We start from the raw sequence: 18,884 nt of genomic DNA, 5'->3' as shown, positions 1-18,884 counted from the left end.
CTTACTATCAGGGCCTTTTGCACTAGGACAAGGGGTTTTAAACTAAAGGAGGGGAGGTTCACATTAGACAAAAAGAATTATCTTTTTTTACAATGAGTGTGGTGAGACATAAGCACATGTTGTCCAGAGAAGTGGTAGAAACCCTCTCTGTGGAAGCTTTCAAGGTTAGATTGGACATAGCTCTGAGCAATCTGATCTTAAAAGCCTCGCCACAGGAGGTTTGGACTAGATGACCTTTAAAGGTCCCTTCCAACCTGAACTACTCCGTGGTTGTATGAAAAATGACCATTTTGTCAACAGCTTTTATGCTAGGACTAAATGCAGGAATGATAATTACCAAAAGCATTGTGTTTTACTAAATTAAAGCTTACATGTGCATATGAAGACATACACAGGGGAGGTGGCCAGGTGCAAGAGCTATTTGCAACAGAAGAGTGTGAATGGAGCACAGAGAAGAAAAGATACTTTGCTACCTAAGTAACAGTTGAGTAGTGGTGAACTTTGCATATAATTGTATGAGAGAAGATGCAATTTATAGTTGGCTGCCTGGTCTCTGCTGATATTCTGAGAGTAATTACCCCCTGCTGTCTCTGAAAAACTTGTCTGTCTGTAACCACCAGTTAAACTGTGTCCTTGGGCTACTGAGTAGAGTGAAAATATATTCATGCAATCACCAAGTGCTGTCGTTAGTCATTCAAAATGTTGCTGCATTTTGGAGAGTAGTCCAGATGCCACAGTTGGTCTGATAGACTCAGGATTTGGATTCAGATAATCTATATGCATATGTGGGCAACGTGGTGTGAGGGGGAAGGCAGGGCTGCACCATGGACATGAGGTATTGCTCGGGTTTAGCCTTGGAGCAAATGTATAAACTTGAATTTGGAGGAAAAAGATAGAGTTTTACTCACTGATTACAGGATTTGTTTTCCATTTGGACACTGACCACCTTCAAGTTCCTAAGAATCTTTGGTTTAAGAATATACAGTGATGCTTGGCACCTGTTTGTATATTTTCTTGTGTGGCATGTGGGTGATACTTGTCCTTGTACAGCAATCTCCCTCTCCAAGTGCTGATGGCATATTGTTGTGGAGGCACCCACAAAACAGACAGCCACATCCACAGCCACTTGAAAACTGTGGATTTATCACAATTAATCTGCTCTCCTGGTGCAGTAAAATTGCAGATTTGGATATCAGTTGAGAAAATATTGCTGCACAACTAATTTAGCTGTTTGGAGAGGTGAACCAAGATGCGGACACACTCACTCAGATCAGGAAAATCTGTCCATCTCATTTTAGAGGGAGAAAATCTGACTTCTAGGCTGCTTCTGTGTGGAGAGAGCTCCCTACTCTCTGCCTAGCAGAACTCCATTTATACCTTTGTGAGTCTGTCTGTGGTCAGTTAGTTGAAGGGCCAAGTTCTCCAAGCAACAAGAGGACTTCTTGGCTTGGAGGCCTAGCTAATATCTGGTGGCATTGAGCTGGTCTTCTAGCAAGCCTCAGTCCCCTGCTCAAGGTCTGTCAGGACCTTGCACTTGTGGGGGGTGGACGGTTGTACCTGTCACAGACATGCACTTCTGAAGTGCAGGTGTGAATGTGAATAAAACATCTTGAATATTAATTATCAATAATAGCACTGATAGAGTGTACTTCTTTGCTATTGGTCATGTTGTGCCTAGTTTGGCTTAAATAATCAGATTCCCAATCCTTAAAAATTCACTTAAAAAGCAAACAAAGCTGTAGTCTGACTTACTTGGTAATGAAGTATAGTTATGACATTTACCAAAAGTAAATTGCATTGAATATAGAAAAAATGATTACTTTTCCTACAGGATGGTCTTTACTCTGACGTTGCTGCTGGCCATTAACTTGTTTTCTTACCCATTGTTCATGGTTTTTTTTTCTCTCTACTAAGAATTCAGAGTGGGATGTTAAAAAAGAAATTCAAGATCAAAAAGGAATTGTCAAAACAACTCGGGTAAGCATGACAGTAGCTATTTTATGTGAAACCTAAAATTCCTTTACTACCTTGTTTGTAATTCCTACCATGACTTAACTTTGAACACCTTGTGACCAACTCACATAGAAGGCTAATGGGTTTTGCTAATTAATGCTGCCTGCTGTTTAACAACTAGGCAAATTTAAATACTTACAAAAACATGAAACACTTTATTTGTATCCCAGTTATTTACAATAATTTCCAGTTTACTTAAGAAGATAAAATCCCTTTTGGTAATAATCCATCTATGCAGTGTCCTTTTTACTTGAATTGGTATATTTTTCTTCAGTTTCTTACCCAGATCTGTACCCTACCTTATATTGACACATGCAAATAAAAACCAGGGTGGATCTAACATGTGAAATTCACTGAATTCACACCACCACTTCATCCCTTATTTTGGCTGTCAAATGTAGCACTTTTCTTCTGCACTTCAGTGATGCTTTTCAACTCTCCTCAGACAAATGTTGATATTTCTTTAGCTTCTGCCCCTGAAAACTCCAACTTGACATCACTGAAAGGGTGTTCCATGTACATCCATTCTTATCCAGGTGGATTCCTTCATCTGTCTTCTGCAAGACCATGGATAGTGGTTGTATCCAAACTGCTGTAATAACTAGCAAGTCATAAATGTCTCAGACAAGACACTGAGTGCAAGCTGCAGGACTATTTTCTGAAGAATCACAGAATCATTGAGACTGGAAAAGACCTCTGAGATCATCAATTCCAGCCTATAACCTAACACCACAACATCAGCTAAACTATACCTCCAGGGATGGTGATGCTACCACCTCCCAGGGCTGTCTATTCCAGGCCCTAATCACCCTTTCTATGAGGAAGTACTTCCTAATATCCAACCTAAACCTCCCCTGACACAGCTTCAGACCATGCTCTCTTGTCCTGTCACTAGAAGTGCTTAATCTCTGTATTCCATATCACCAAAAGGTGACCTTAATGTCCAGAGTTGTCAGAACCAAACTGTCTCCTCTTGGAGCATCAGGTTTCCAGAAATCACTTCTCCATTCCCTATGATGCCAGAAAATAGACGTTTCCTTCAAAATTTCAGTATTGCCAGTAACATAGAGGCCTTTATGATACAGAAGACCTGGTATGGTGTGTTGACCCTGGCTGAAAGCCAGCTGGTCAGGGAGGAAAAAAAATCTAACAAAAAGCTCCTGGGTTGAGATAAGGACAAGGGAGAGATTATTCATTAATTACCATCATGGGTAAAAGACACTTGACTTGGGGAAATTACTTTTTAATTTATTAGCAATAAAATCAGAGTAGGATAATGAGAATTAAAAACTAAATCTTAAAACACCTGCCCCCTGCACCTCCCTTTCTCCCAGGCCCAGCTTCGCTTCCAGTCTTGGATCAAATGTTGGCTTTGTTGCACACAGGGGAAGCTTCTAGCAACTTCTCACAGAAGCCACCCCTGTCGCCCTCCTCTGACCAAAACTTGGCCATGAAAACCCAAAACACTTTACAAAATCATTTGCATTTATTCCTTTTTTTGCTGATTCCTCTGCTGTATTTGTGTTTGTCAGTTCTGCTGGCTTTTCCTGTTCAAGAGCTTTTGATGTAATAGCAACTTTTCCTTCATTTTTAGTCACATTATGATGTGTTTATTAACTTCTGCTCTATTCATGGTGTTTACTCAAGAGTATAAATGATGAGGGAGGTTATTCTTCCCCTGTACTCAGCACTGGTCAGGCCACACCTTGAGGACTGTGTCCAGTTCTGGGCCCCTCAATTCAAGAGAGATGTTGAGATGCAGTGAAGGGCGACAAAGCTGGTGAAAGTCCTCGAACACAAACCCTATGAGGAGAGTCTGAGGGAGCTGGGGTTGTGCAGCCTGGAGAAGAAGAGGCTCAGGGCAGACCTCATTGCTGTCTACAACTACCTGAAGAGAGGTTGTAGCCAGGTGGGGGTTGGTCTCTTCTCCCAGGCAACCAGCAATAGAATGAGGGGACACAGTCTCAAGTTGTGGCAGGGGAGGTCTAGGCTGGATGTTAGGAGAAAATTGTTGGCAGAGAGAGTGATTGACATTGGAATGGGCTGCCCAGGGAGGTGGTGGAGTCACCGTCCCTGGAGGTGTTCAAGAAAAGACTGGATGTGGCATTTAGTGCTGTGGTCTAGTTGACTGGATAGGGCTGGGTGATAGGTTGGACTGGATGATCCTGTAGGTGTCTTCCAACCTGGTTGATTCTATGATTCTTTCAGATTTGGATTTTTCTTGTTCTTCTACTGCTTTCAAACTGCTGTAACCCGTTGCTATATATATTTTAATACACAGGTCAGGATTAAAGAAATACATGATGAGCTAGAGGAAAAGCAAAAAGAGAAACTCAAGAAAAGAAAGGAAGATATGAAGAGGATAGAAGAGATGGAGAAACAAGTAGCTGATCTAGAAACTAAGTGTAAAAGAAAAAAAGATAAATTTAAAGACAGCTGTGAGGTAAAGATATCAGGATCTGGTCTACTCACTAACATATTTCTTGCTTTCTGTACTAGAAACTTGTGTCTCTTAATTTCTGTGGTATTTTCTCACATAAAAGAGAAGACATCTTCGCATGTGCTTGTTTCCTTTGTATTTCTTTACTTCCATATAAACTGAGGAGAGCAACTAATGTATAAGCCCCCAGCCATGGCATGCTGAGAACCTTCTTTGTTTTATGGATGATATAGGTAAAAATCTTATTCCCTTCATTCAGGAAAGCTCTGTTTTTATATAATAAGAAAAAGAATCAGAAGTATTTTGTATTAAAACCTGTTCCTCATCCTACTTGAGATGACTTAATTAAGTACACTCTTCCAAGCATTTATTTTACTTCTGGTAGATTATTCCAGCTGTTCTAGTATGACATTATTTGGTTGGTTCCTCGTTTATCTTGATACTATGCCCAGAAAGATATCTTCCTATAGTTGTCCAGGGGTGACTTAGGAGCCTATTCCCCATATTTGCAGGGCTTACTGGCAGTGTTAACCTTCCTTGAGGTTAAAACCTTGGGAAAATTTCCAGAGAAATTTGTCCAGACCTTCTCAAAAGAGTAACAGGAATACTAACTAAACTTATATGAATGAGGAGCCTTTCTTTCATTACTGTACTTTGAGATCTGATGAAGCTTTGAAAGCTTTTCTTATAGAAACATTAAGGTTGGAAGAGACTACTAGGATCCTGAAGTCTGACCTTTCTTATGTGGAATGCTACAGCAATGGTAATAGAGAGCAAGTGGACAATGTGATCAAAATTGAAAGCAATGATTGATGCTTTTAAGAAACAACTGATAATGTGTGAATCAGTTGCCTTGCAGTCCTACAAGCATGAAACCTTAGCTAGACAGATGATAATTTCCTTAAGTGATGGTGACAATTTTGTGTTCTGTTCCTACCTCAATCAACTTCTGCAGAAACAGACCTTCAAGGTCATTCTGCTCTGGCAGGGGAGCTGGACCAGATGATCTTTTGAGGTCCCTTCCAGCCTTTGACATTCTATGATTCTATGATTCTTGGTCTAAAATGTGGAAGTAGTCAACTTCTGAACTACAGTTTAGTGCAAGAGCTTATGTCTGTGTATTACTGAAGAAAAACTCTCAAACCCATCCAGTCTTTCTTTTGAGGAACTCTTTGGAATGTAATTTATTCACAGATTATTTTTTCTTGTTTGTTTTAGTTACAAGTATTTTTGTGCTTTGTGGTTTTTGTATGTCTTCAGCAGCGGCTTCTTCTTCTTTCTTTTTTGTTTTTATCTTTTGGGAAATTGCTCTGGAAAATTACCAGAAACATGGGGAAAAAAATAAGTTTCCAGTCTTCTGTCATGAATGAAATGGGGATTGTCTTTCACACTGGTAACTGTACAAAGCAGCACTGCTCAGGCTGGGGGCTGTCCTTCTAGAATTACATGTTTTGTTCTGTGTTCCATCATAACATTTCAACAAATCCTTGCAAAGAAGTCCTTCCAAAGGTGAGCTGCCCCATACTGTATGAGTAGGTGGGTATGCATGGTTCACTGCAAAAAGCAGTATTACAATCTAGGAAAGGTATTTGATGCCTGCCTTTTTCGCTTTGGGTTTTGGTGTGGGATTTTATGTTTGTTTGTGGTTTGGCTTTTTTATTTTCTTGCCTTCATTTTTGTTTCCAAATCAATAGGAAACAAAACCAGCTGTTAGTGGTTTGTTAGAGGTGGTCCCAGGTGAACCTCATCAGGCACCTGGGCTGGAACAATCCTCATTATCAATATAACCTGGGGGATGAGGTACTTAAAAGCAGCTCTGTAGAAAAGGAAGTGGGCAGTGTGGTGCATATGAGCTGACAGTGTGTGCTTGTAGCTCAGAGGGCCAGTGGTGTCCTAGGCTGCATCCAGAGAAGTGTGGCCAGCAGATAAAAGAGGGATTCTGCTGCTTTGTGCTGGTAAGACCTTATCTGGAGTACTGGGTGCAGCTTTGGAGCCCTTGGCACAGGAGGGACATTAACCTGATAGAGGAAGCCCTAAGGAGGGTCACAAAAGTGATAAGGGGAGTGGAGTGCTTCTGCTGTGAGAACAGGCTGAGGCAGCTAGAGTCGTTCAGCCTGGAGAAGGCTCCAGAAAGACCTAATGATGGCCTTCTAGTACCTAAAGGGGGCCTGTAAGAAGGCTGCAGAGGGACTGTTTGCCAAGTGATGATTTGCAATGAAGTTAGAGAAGAGGATCTCATCTTAAGAGGAAGCTCTTTACCATGAGGGTGATGGAACACAGGAACAGGTTGCCCAGGGAGGTAATTGAGTGCCAATCCTGAGAGATATTCAAGGTGAGGCTCGACGTGGGTTTGGGTGACCTAGTCTAGTGCAGGATGTCCCTGCTTACTGCATGGGGCTTGGACTAGATGGTCTTTGGAGGTCCTTTCCAACTCAAAACATTCTGTGTTTTCCAGAGGTTTCTTCAAACCCCTATCATTCTGTGATTATGTCTCCAGAATTCAGGCAAGAAATTTTCCATAAGCCATGTAGTTGGTATGGGGAATAAGATAGAATCAGCTGGGGTCAATATGTTTTGAACCTCTCTGGTTCAGATACAGGAGGGTTTATTTTTACTCAGAGTGAATGTACAAGAATTTCTGCTACTTCCTTAGTGAGAAGCAGGTTTTTGCTGCAGAATCAGTCATGTAGGCTCAGAGTTCCATTCTCCAACTATTAGCAAATATCTCGTCATGAAGAATTATCTTCTCTAGTTTTTTAGTGCTGTTCTATCTGGAGGATTCTTGACATAGTCTGCATGCAGCAATATGTCACCATTTTTGGAGGAGAAGTGGAGGATGTTGAGCGGTTTGCATTCAGATAATGGATTATGTGATAATTTTTCAATTTGACTTATTAAGCCTGCATCAAAAATAAACTGGGGGAAAAAAATTCCTTTAATAGCTAATAGTATTTTCAAAACAACGCATTAATGGCAGTGACTAATGTTGCTAGCCCTTCCCCAACTAAAACTAAGTAGAAACAATGTGACAAAGATCACATCATTAGTTTCCTGAAAACCTAGAGAGGTGTGGTGCAAGTTATACATCATGGTCTAGAACTGTGTGTTTGCTTCTGCTTCTAAAGCTAGGAAGCAGAGTTTGCCCAAGCCCTTTTGTGTGTGGATACCATGCAAAAGAGTTTCAAGGAAGAACTTTCTCGTTAATTAAAGACTCAAGTTCTTGTTTCAGAGTTGGGATATTAATATCTATTTTAATATTGCCTTTAAATGCTAACTCATGCTATTTATATAAGCATTTTCAGTAATAAAAAGCCATTGGCCTATTACATATATTATTCGTTTCTATGAGTTGGTGTTTAATGCTCAGACTAATGATGAAAATGATGTTAATACAGTAGACAATAACTCCTGTTTTTCTTTGAGTGGTGGTGGATTAATAAAAAGTTTTAAGAATGAGATATCCCAATTTGTTTTCTTAGTACCCCATCTTGTGAGCTGTTAGTATTGAGATAGTGATAATTAATAATAAATGTTTGTTTTGTGCTTTGTATGAATTCCATGGAAGCTGTCCCAAAGGCATATTTTGATTTCAGAACTTTATTTGTATCTTCTTTGGCAGAATAAGTAAAGAGGCATGAGAAGCAGAACAGGCAATGATCTCTAAGACAGTAAACACTATATGGAGGAGCAGAGATATTTTGAATGTACATTTCTTTGTTCAAAGTGCAGAGTATTTATACTTCTATAGTGCAAAAGTGGGTGTGGAAAGGAAAACAAAAATAAGGAACTGTTAAGATATTTAATGAATAATGTAGTTTTCTATAAAATGTAGGACAGTAATGTTTGAATGCTAACACATCTGTTTATTCATAAACTCTCCAGAAGCTCTCCTGTTTGGATCAGAGAGTACAAGAGCTAAACGAACGGCAGAAGCAAACTGAAGAACAACTGGAACCCGAAAGAAGTGCTATGCAGCAACAGTTACATGATATACAGGTGAATAATTCCATGCCTGTATGGCCTTTTGGAAGGATGTGTAACCTCAAAGGTTAGGCTGTAGTTTGTATGCAGTTGTCTTGGAACTCTATACATGCATACAGTGTAGGCATTGTTTTCTGTCTCTTGCTTGAACTAACATACGAGGCCCATAGCCTCGAGACAGCGTGAAGCAGAAAGCAGAATTGATATTGGGGTCATTGAGAAGTCCTTTGCTTTCTTCATTTGCTACTCTGGCTCATATGGCTTGAGGGGCTTTAGAAATGCAATGGAGAAAAATCAATAAAGGATAGAAAAGATTCTAGTATAATAGGAAATGCCTGCTGATTGCATGTTTGCTCAGCAGATGGCATCTTTTTGTAAATGATGGCTTGTATCTGCTGTATCAGTTACTAAACTGTGTGGTCCACAAAGAGGAATTATTAAATTTCATCGTTGAACACTGTGCTTTATATAAACATGCTTATAAGCATTAGAAAAAGTGAGGTTTTCCTTTCTAAGATCCTGTTTGTTGCGCTTTCATGTGCGTATTGTATAAACTTAAGTCAGATATTACAGCATCCGAATTGAATCATAGAGATGGAAGAAAAACCCCAAATGACACAGCTTTTGTGTTGAGAGTAGCTTTTGAGACATTTGTATTGAAAAACTCTGAGACCTCCTATCTATGACAGAATCTTAAATTAAGCATTGGAAAATACATCGATTCACACAGGTTTCTAAATTTGGCAGGGAAGATGGAGCGGATACATCCCTTTCTGTTAAAGATTGTGCTCTACCAAAGTGCAGATTTATCAATAGATCTTACAACATGTGGAAATGACTGATGAGACAGTATACAGATAATCAGTAATTGTACAATATTCTTCAGTGCATTTCCTTATTTCATGACTATTGTATTTAGTGCTGCCCTTCCTTAGTAACTGTAAATAATTACATATGTTAATTGCCTGAGCAATGTCTGAGTTGGTTTTCTGGAGGAGTATTAGGGAAGAGTTCTGGATAAGTGGAATAAGAAAATTATATGGAGCCTGTTCTATGAGATCTGTACAACTTTGGAGTGCTAAGAATACTTGGGTACCTTAAGTGTTGCATTCTTGGAGCCTGATATAGTCCCTTGATGATAGCTATTGAATTTTTGCAGAATGGGGGCAGTCTTATTTTTAACAGCTCTCATTTCTAGCTGTGCAAGGTTACACTATAGGATTGTTCTAATCATGTTATTGTTTTTAAGGAAAGTTATTTGAAGTTATACTCAGAGATTTTAGTGCTCTCCCACGATGAAGACATTGATTTGTTTAAAGCTTGTCCATTATCTAGCTTCAAGTGATACAATGGAAAAAGTGACTGGTTCCATAGTAATCTTAGTACAGGACTAATGTAGAATTCCCACCTTGAACTGATTAAGCAGTTCACTCAATCCTTCATAGTTTACCTCTTTTAGGACAGCATGAATTACACCTTGGATGTTTCTGCATCTTGCCATTGAATCTGACTTAGGTTGGTTGGCTAACATTTAAATGTCTAATAAGATGTATGAATTCTATCCCATAACACACTTAGTCTTGTTCAGCAGCTAAGAAAGAATGCTGTATATTGAACAGCTGAATGATCAAGTGCCAAGGGATTCTTTCAGCTTAGGCAGATACTGGACTGTTATCCACTGCAGCAAGCCATAAGGAGCAGGTATTCAGTGTGTTGATATTTGGATCACAGAACGTAGAATATCTCACCATTTTTATTCTAAAACATGATTGAAAATTCCCTGCTTTCTATAATATGTACCAGATTGCATTGACTCAATGGCTAGTGTTCCAAGGACTTGGAAGCTTTCAGGTTTTATCTGAATCTTTTAAAAACTCCTGGGGAAAAAAGCACAAGAAGTCCAAGAGACAAAATTTTTCACAGTTTTGTTCTAACGCAGCTCGTATGTGAACCTGATTCTTTGGCAAGAAACGTGTGCCCAAAGAACCCATGAAACATTTGTATCTGACCCTGGTATCTTAATCATCTCAGATTTCATTATTTTTAACGTTTGGGACAAGAACAAATCATGCTAACATCTTTCATATCACAGGCTATCACATTTCCTCAAGTTCTGGTGCTGAGTCTAAAACTAATTTGTTTTTTCCTCAGAGGTTTAAAAGTCTCTATGGGCAGTTCAGTTGCATTAATTACCATCTCTTCGTTGTTGTTCCTGCAAGACACCTGAAAGTTACATTTTCTCCTATACAGATCCATATGACAATCTTGGAAAGTTCAGAGACCTTAAAAAAATTCATGTTCTTCTGACACCTTCCTATCTGAACATCTGTTACAAAAGCTTTGATTTGTCTCCTATTTTCACAGCTGCCTTTTAAGTTTACCTCTCAGAAGTACTACTTTGATAAGGGAAAGGATCATTAGACTATGCATCAAGCTACTGCTTCTGAAAAATGGGGCAGTATCCAAAGACATTTTAAAAACACTACTCTTTAAGAACTGTGATGCATTGTTTGCCTACTGAATTGTGAGGTCTGGGAATCTGATATTTATAAGTGTGCACTTACATTATATGTATATATATAAGGATAATCAAGAGATGCTTTCCTCCCCCTTAATTCAAACTATTTGCATAGCTGCTTAGAGCCCATTAGTATGGGTTACAAACTCTAATGCAGCAAGACCACTTTAAAAGTATCACTCAAATAGAAAACTCCCACCTGTTTATTGAGCTGCTGCAGTACTTTGTTTACCTTATTCATTGTGGGGAAGCTGCGGCTTTGTTCACCAGGCCCTGTTGTTCTTGAAAGAGTTTGCTTGTGTCATAAATCTTGAAATGCTTTGAGTCCTGTGACTGTCAGTCACTTTGGGTATGAAGAAGACACTGCAATTTAGTTTCTTTTCTATAGAATAGGGAGTTTAATGAAAACACTTTTGAATGTAAAGGATTTCACCAGCTTAATGTCAGCATCTCTTTGAGTCATGTACTTGTAGATGAGGAAAGCAGGCAGGAGTTCAGAAGTCATTCTCTCTACTTTAATCCCTCACTTTCTGGAGTACAGGACAGCTATGTTACGACATCTAAAAGAGAACAACTCTCTCAGCTAAATGAAAAATGCCAGTTTCCAGAGATGAGTAAGCCACATTCCCTCTGCAGAATGGCAACCAAATATACTATTTTTTCCTTAAAGTCAATTTCTATTTCTAGGGTAACAATTCATGAAGTTGAACCCAATAATCATGTGTTTAAAATGGAGCATTTGGAGATCCAACCTTACCTACTTTACATGCTATGTATTTTCTTTTTTCAATCCCAGGAAGAAAATTCATTTGTTTGCAGTCAAATTGCTAAAAACTCTCACACTATGGAAAACTTAAAAAAAGAGCTTAAAGAATTAAATGATTTATGGAACAGGAAGCAAATACAGATGGAAAAGACAGAAAAATCTTTAGTTGATCTGCGGTAAGGCCTTCCTATTCTCTGAATTTTAAAGGGTAGTTAATTACTTTTACTGAAGTTCTTTAGTACTCTAACTTTATTACTAAAGATAGTTTCATTGTTTTACAGTATTATTTCTAGGAAATATAAGACACTTTTCTTTGTCTGATCGCTACTCATAGTTTTAAATGCATCTCTAGAAGTTATTCATGACAAATTACCTACCAAATTGAATTTTGGCTATCAGAATTACTTTCAGAACCTTGATCATATTCATGGTCAGTTGCATCCTTAATTAATGGAGGATTCCATGCACTCTGTGTTTTTCCTCTGGTTTAAGAATTGTGGACCTACACTTACTGTGACTGATGAGTCCTGAAAATGGTCTCAAGGGGCTCTGTCAGACTGATAATGCAGGCTGCCTTCTAGGCCACACAAGCCTTGGAGGGCTGTATATGCTGATTGCACAGCAGGCTTGCTCTTGAAGGATAAAGGTGAACCTGCTGTGCAGTGTCAAAGAGAATGCAGCTTGGATCGTTGAATTCTCCAGGATGACTGAATAGTGAAAAAGTGATTCTTGCATCATCATACAGCTCCCTCTGTATGATCTTGTTCACTTGTCTACTGTTGCTGTTGGAAGATCCTTGAGTGATTATTCCATAGGAATCTTAATTTGAGGGGGCAAAGTATTTTTCTATCTTAAATTTTAGCTGATTCTGTAGGACTGGATATGGATATTTTTTTCCCAGCTGTTGATGTAAACAGAATCATCCCATGTGCAATGGAACTTGCCAGACTTCAATAATGGAAGACCTCTTACCAAGTCTGAAAAATGTCTTCCTGTTTCCTGTCATTCTTCAGACATTAGTTGGTAGTTTTATGTTGGTGGTCTGTGGTGATCAGCCTCAGAAGAAAGGAATAGTATCAGCACCAAGGAGTACGGAGTTCACTCCAGGAATTCAGTGGAACTGTGAGGTTCCTTTCCAAGAGGTTTTTTTTTTCCTTGCAAATTCTCCAACTTCTAGATCTAAAATAGTAATGGAAACTTGACATTTTTATTGAGAATTTAGTCTTAGAGATCCCATGCAATACAACTACAAAGTTAAAAAAAAGTCTGAACCTCCCACACCCTTCCTTCCAAATTTCCTTAAGGACAGTATTTCTTCTTTCATTTTCTGAACACAGAATGTACAGCACATAGAAATTACTGCATCGTGTGCCTTGCTGAAAACCAGCAGCATGCTCCTGTCTTTTGATTGTCAGAGCATTAAACCTCTCTGTGCTTGAGGGGTAGAAGAGAAGTTTGGGGTGGTGGGTGTGTTTTCATTACTTATTGCTTCTCATTAGTGATGATTAATGGTGACAGTGTTTTGGAGAAAAAAAAAATCAGGCTAATTTACCTTCTATTAATGTTTCCAATAATCTGACATATCCCATGGCGTTTCATCAATCTATCTTAGAGACTGCTCTAGCAACTTCCTGTTATTGTTGTGCATCTAGTTCAATATTAAATGGACTTACCTGTTTGGACTAATTTTTTTCTAAGAGTTCTGATACTTGCCTGACTTGCTAGGAAAAACTAGTAATAAAGCATTAATTGGTTTTACTCTTTGCTATGATTTTCATTTTTTGGGATATGTCATCAGGCTAATTCTAGCCTGATCTGGTGGAGGAAATTGAGGTAAAAGAGTCCCTGGTTATGTTTTCAGTCTTCATTGTTGTACCTTAAATACTTCCTAGCATCTTTATCTAAATAATACCTCCTTGAACTACCACTAGTACAATGAAAACACTGCTAATAGAGTGAAATAGAGACATTGGAACAGTGCTACCGAAGTAAATTGGAAATGAATATTTGTTCCACAATGTAATTAACCACAAAACCAGAAAGTGACTGCAACATTTAGCCTAACCTCCTAACCAAGTGAAAATTGCATGCCACAACTACCCCATCTAGAAACTGGGATACCAAGGGCTTTTGAAAAAAATTTTGTGATCTGGGAAGATTTATCTGAAGAATGAATAGGAAAGGGTTTTTTTGTGTGTGTGGTTTGGGTTTGTTTTTATCTGAGAGGAGTTTGCTGCTAATTAAATCAGAGGAGTAATAAGCAAATCTTGTGAACTTGGTTTGTGTGAGGAGCATCCTTGCTTGTATTGGATCCCTCACTTGCTATGTCCGCCAGTTCCTTGACTGTGAAGGAAATAAGGGCAGGAAGCAAGGCAAGGGAGTGTACTGAAGATTACAAAGGCTGGGAGAGTGTTTCAGTGAAAAGGAACTAGGTAATTTCTGATGGATCCCTTGGCCTCTCTTTAGCCAGTGTAAACACTGTTTCAGAGGTGGTTTTAATTTTCTGAAAGGGAATTGTTCCTCTGCAGAGTTTTCCAGCAGAGATTGTGAGGTGGATCTTGTGACCTCTGAAATTTAGAACTAAATTCCAAGACTCTCAAATACCTCTGTTCTGCCAAGTATCAGCTAATCAATAAGAAGGATAACAGCTTCTTATTAGGAATGGGTCCCAGCTGTTCTTAACTTTGCAGTGTAAATGGCTCCTGAGTGGTCAGCATAGGCTTTGCATGACATTTTTCCTTTCTCACTGTTTGATTTGCTTGAAAACATCTTTTAGAGGTAGAATTACATGGAGTTTACACAGCAGATCCTTAAAATTAGAAAAACAGGCTTAAACTTGTCTCTTGAGTTTCCTTTTTTGTGTGCACGCTGTGATCCAGTCTTTATTACGCAGCCGACTGTTACAGTACCTACAAGGCTCTAGTTTAGGTTATCTTGCAGAAAATCAGCTTGAAATACTTTTTAATATTGCTTTAAAGTAATAGAAAGGCAGAGCTTAAGACAACAGAATATTGGTGCAAAGTGAAAACCTGAAAACTTGCTTTTACTCTTAAGTGCAGGTTAGAGAAACCATGCTGAGTATGGACAGAGTCAGAAACAACATATTCAACAAATGGCATGAAACTCCCATGTCCAGTGTCCCAAATAGTGAAATAGCACTTCCTCAATATGGCAGCAGTCATAGGCTAATTTATTGTCTCTGAATATAATTTTTCAAGCAGATAACTTACATGTGGGAGTGAACCAGTCCATTCTGCAGAAAGTTGTTTTTAAAATGCAAGCTGTTTGCTTTGTTTTGTGTTAAAATGGAGCTATGTATCTCTATAGACTCATTGGATGCAGATTGATAGGTACAGTGCCTTTAAGAGGTCTAGACTTTTTTTGGTAAGCTCCCTCATATAGCTCTTTGCTTCTTAAAAGGCCATTGTTATGTGTAAGGAAACAATATCTGTTACAAAATTAAACATTAAATCTGTAAGCTAAGACTAACAAACAGTATGGCAGAATATCTTGATTACTTTGTTTGATTCCTGCTTTTTTTTTCTTCAAGGAAAAATCTAAGTGGTGTAATGTTTAAGCAGCAAAGTAGTCAGCTGATATTTAATCACCTTCAAGATGAACTGGCAGCATATGACAGAAGGTTAAAAGAGGAAGAAAGAACATATGAAGAATTACTACAGATTAGAAAAGAAAAGCTGAAAGAATCAGAAGTGAGTATTAGCAGAACTGGGTTTCTTTATATGAAGAATTAAACAATTGTTTGGTTACTTATGACATTTTTTGGGCCTGTCAAGGATCTTAGTTTTGTAAAATGTTTGAAACAAGCAGGATCTTCTTGTCCATATGCAGATACTTCCAATTAAATTTCTGTTTTTCTGTAGTAGAACTACTCCTAGAACTGAAGTCTGTGAAAATTATAAAACTGATTGGGCTGAAGATCAGGTTAGTGATGTGCAGGCCTTCTAGATTCTGTCTTCTCACAAGAGAAAGGGCTGCCAAGTGGTGAACTATTGCAAATGAGTGTAATAAATGCAGATAAAGTTGTTTCTAAGCTGTTAGGGGCTTCTCCTTGGCAAGACCTTGTTCTGTTGCTGGATGCTGTAAATGTAACTGAGGAATCCAAGTTACCTGAAATAGAAGTATAAAACACAACAGGGAGAAGAAATGTCACAGCTAAATGCAAGGTGTCTCTTATTTTGCTAACATGCACACTACTATCTGTGGTGAAATTTACCTGTGTAATGAAGTTATAACTTATAGGCATACTTTATCTCTGCTACTTGTAACTACTCTTACAGCATTTCATTACCTTATGTTCTACAGAGACAGCACAGTCCCCAAACTATCGTACTGGCACTTGGTTCAGTGCTGATATCTGCTGTAGTAAACACACAGATAAGAGTTCTTTGACATAACAATTCATAATGAGTGCTGGATCACGTTCAGAATGATTATGTTGTGCCTTGTTTTCTTAACCTCAAAACAAGCCTGCTTGCTCTTATTTTCTGCTGCTAATGTGATTATTGTAGTTCCAATTAAAGTAACTGTAAAAACAATTACTGTGGGTTTTGAAGACTGAGCAAAACATTTTGAATGACCAAAGCTCTTGGGGAAATGTGGAAGTTTGTCCTGATCAGTATTTGCTCTAGGACATGTTATAATATATTGCTGAAGTGTAGATATATAGCTTTAAATTCAGACAGCTGTCTATACAGGCTTATACTTCTGATGAACACATTCATAGAATGCCAGGTTGGAAGGGGCCCCAGGGATCATCTGGTTCAACCTTTCTAGATGATGATGTAGTTACTCAAAGCTTTGACAGACTGATTTTTCTCTCTTCTGCATCAAGAGACTAGGAATGTCATAATTTGCTAATTCTACTAACATTATTCTTCAGCTACAAAATCTTTATCTCCTAATAATGGTTCTGTGTTTTCTATGAACTTGACTGTTGCATGATACTGGTTAAGAATATGTTAAGATACAATGAAAAAGAAACAACTAATTTATGACCATTGCACTAAGTCTAGCAACTTTCAGCTAGACTAAATGCAACCTAAAAGCATAGACTAAATGCTAAATTTAGTCTAATTTCAGCTGGACTGAATTTTTCACCTAAAACTAAATGAGAAATTCCCATATGCATAAAAGGGTACTTGGAAATTCCTTTAATGGAGTGACAAAATTATCTCCTTATGACACAGAAAAGTTAAGAGGGGCGATATACTTCAAAGAAACAAAACCAAAACACCCCCCCCCCCCAAAAAAAAACCTCCAACAACCAAAACAGAAAAACAAATTAAAAAACCAATCCACTACTTCAACTTTCAGAGATACTAAAGTAATTTTTAAAAACAAACATTAATAGAAAATATTTAGGCTGCAAATATTTGATCAAATTTTTTTGTCTTAACTTGAATGCTTTTAATTTTAAAACAAATCAGCATGTTTCTATAAGCTTTTTCCTTTAAATTCTTCTGGAGAAGCATTTTCTGTCTGGTGAATGATGTGTCAGAGAATCCATGTCCAGTTCTAACAGCTATTTCTGACATGTTATTTCATCAGATGTTGAGAGTATTACTAATGAAATCTACAAAATGGCATATTGCAAAAGAAATTGTTACAATAACATGAGATACTGTTGAAAGCTGAATTAAGATATAGGGAAAACCCGAGTTAGATCCAGGGGGTTGTTTATCATCCTGGTACTGGGTGAAATCCACTGGGTGTCTTTTATCATTTACTATTCATCTATTTGTTATCTCTAGTCATTCTTTTCAGTCTTGCTGCACTGATACCTTCAGAGCTGTTTCTATCTCATCCTTTCAAAAAATACTGTTAATCAATATTAATGTTACTGAAGAGCTTTGTTGGAGCATATCCATGTAAACACAAGAGTTACATTTGGAGATATATGAGAAAAGAGGATTTTTTTAAAAGCTAGAGAGCCGTTGCTCCCTTTAGGCTATTCCATGTGTGTGCAGGGAAAGGATAACAAATAGTCTGGCTGTAAAATTGTCTTTAATTAGTTGACTCAGTGGCTTCCAACAGTGTGCTATGCTGGTACGTGAGGCTCCCACGTTGTAAGATGGATTTCTGAATCTTACTCCATGCTCCTGGGTAGCTTTAGCATATTGACTTACATGCTGTCCTGTGGGAAGTGCTGGTAGTATTGCCCAAATAACCATCCCACTGATTTTATGGGCTCGTAGGGATGTCAGATACCTTCTCTTCTGAGGAGTATGCCTACCTAGAGGTTGGGTGCCGTGACAGTAACAATGCTCTGAGTGAAAATCAAAGGGATGTAAAATAGGTTAATAGAAGTTCTAAAGTATATCTCTGTTTCTTCATTGAAAAACAAGCAAATTCACCCTTGCTGTATTTTAGATAGCATCAGGGAGAAGTACTATAAGGGTCTAGTTACTTGTGCTTCAAATACAAATTTGAACTATTTTTCTTACAAACACAAAGGCTTTCTAGGATTGAAATTCAGTTATCATAATTTATATTTCAGAAATACTTTGGAGTTAGTCTGGAAGAAATTATTCTCTGCATTTTCTATGATGGATATGGGAATTTAAAAATTCTCACTACTACTTTTTGTGTAATCTAGAATCTAGTGCAAATGTGAAATGTGCATATTGGAAAATGGTAATTAACATCTGAAAACACAACTGAATGGCATACTAGGAGGATGTGTGTAGGCTTGGGAGCTGAAGAATTAAGGGAAAAAGCTCAGACGCAGGACACTGCCTCTTAACATGCAATTTCCAGTCCTAGAATCCCTTTCACATTATTCCTGGTATCTTCTTTTTTATCCTTAATGGCACAAATTTCAAAATGTAGGTGCTAGATGTATTTTTTTTTAATGTCTTAAATGTCTGTGCAGCTTCTTTTTTACTTCTGGTGTAGGTATTTGTACTTATGTGACCATTAGGTCATTAGATTACATTTTCAATTGAAGCAACTGAAAACCAGTACACAACATTGAGTATGTGAACTCTTGGCCAGTTCAAAAAGGCTGGGCTCTTTTTGTTGACCTGCAATCTGGATGTGTCTGCTGATAAAACACAGTCTGTTAACAAGCAACCCTTGAGGAATGCCATGTCTCCAATGTGCTGATAGCAAATGCTGTCGCTGAGATGGTCACTTTTAGGTACTTT

General features: G+C 38.2%; 1 protein-coding gene across 1 annotated transcript in view; it reads left to right on the top strand.

Annotated features, from left to right (window-relative positions):
* CCDC178 (coiled-coil domain containing 178) overlaps window positions 1-18,884 on the top strand; it is a 127,007-nt gene that overhangs the window by 23,539 nt on the left and 84,584 nt on the right. Inside the window, exons 12-16 of the mRNA XM_064170542.1 lie at window positions 1,915-1,977; window positions 4,295-4,456; window positions 8,336-8,449; window positions 11,749-11,894; window positions 15,269-15,428. Of these exons, the coding sequence (XP_064026612.1) occupies window positions 1,915-1,977; window positions 4,295-4,456; window positions 8,336-8,449; window positions 11,749-11,894; window positions 15,269-15,428 (645 nt within the window). The remainder of the gene's footprint in view (window positions 1-1,914; window positions 1,978-4,294; window positions 4,457-8,335; window positions 8,450-11,748; window positions 11,895-15,268; window positions 15,429-18,884) is intronic.

Source organism: Pogoniulus pusillus, chromosome 34 (assembly GCF_015220805.1).
Source record: "Pogoniulus pusillus isolate bPogPus1 chromosome 34, bPogPus1.pri, whole genome shotgun sequence".
Lineage (NCBI taxonomy): Eukaryota > Metazoa > Chordata > Aves > Piciformes > Lybiidae > Pogoniulus > Pogoniulus pusillus.
This window is presented reverse-complemented; position numbering and strand designations above follow the sequence as displayed.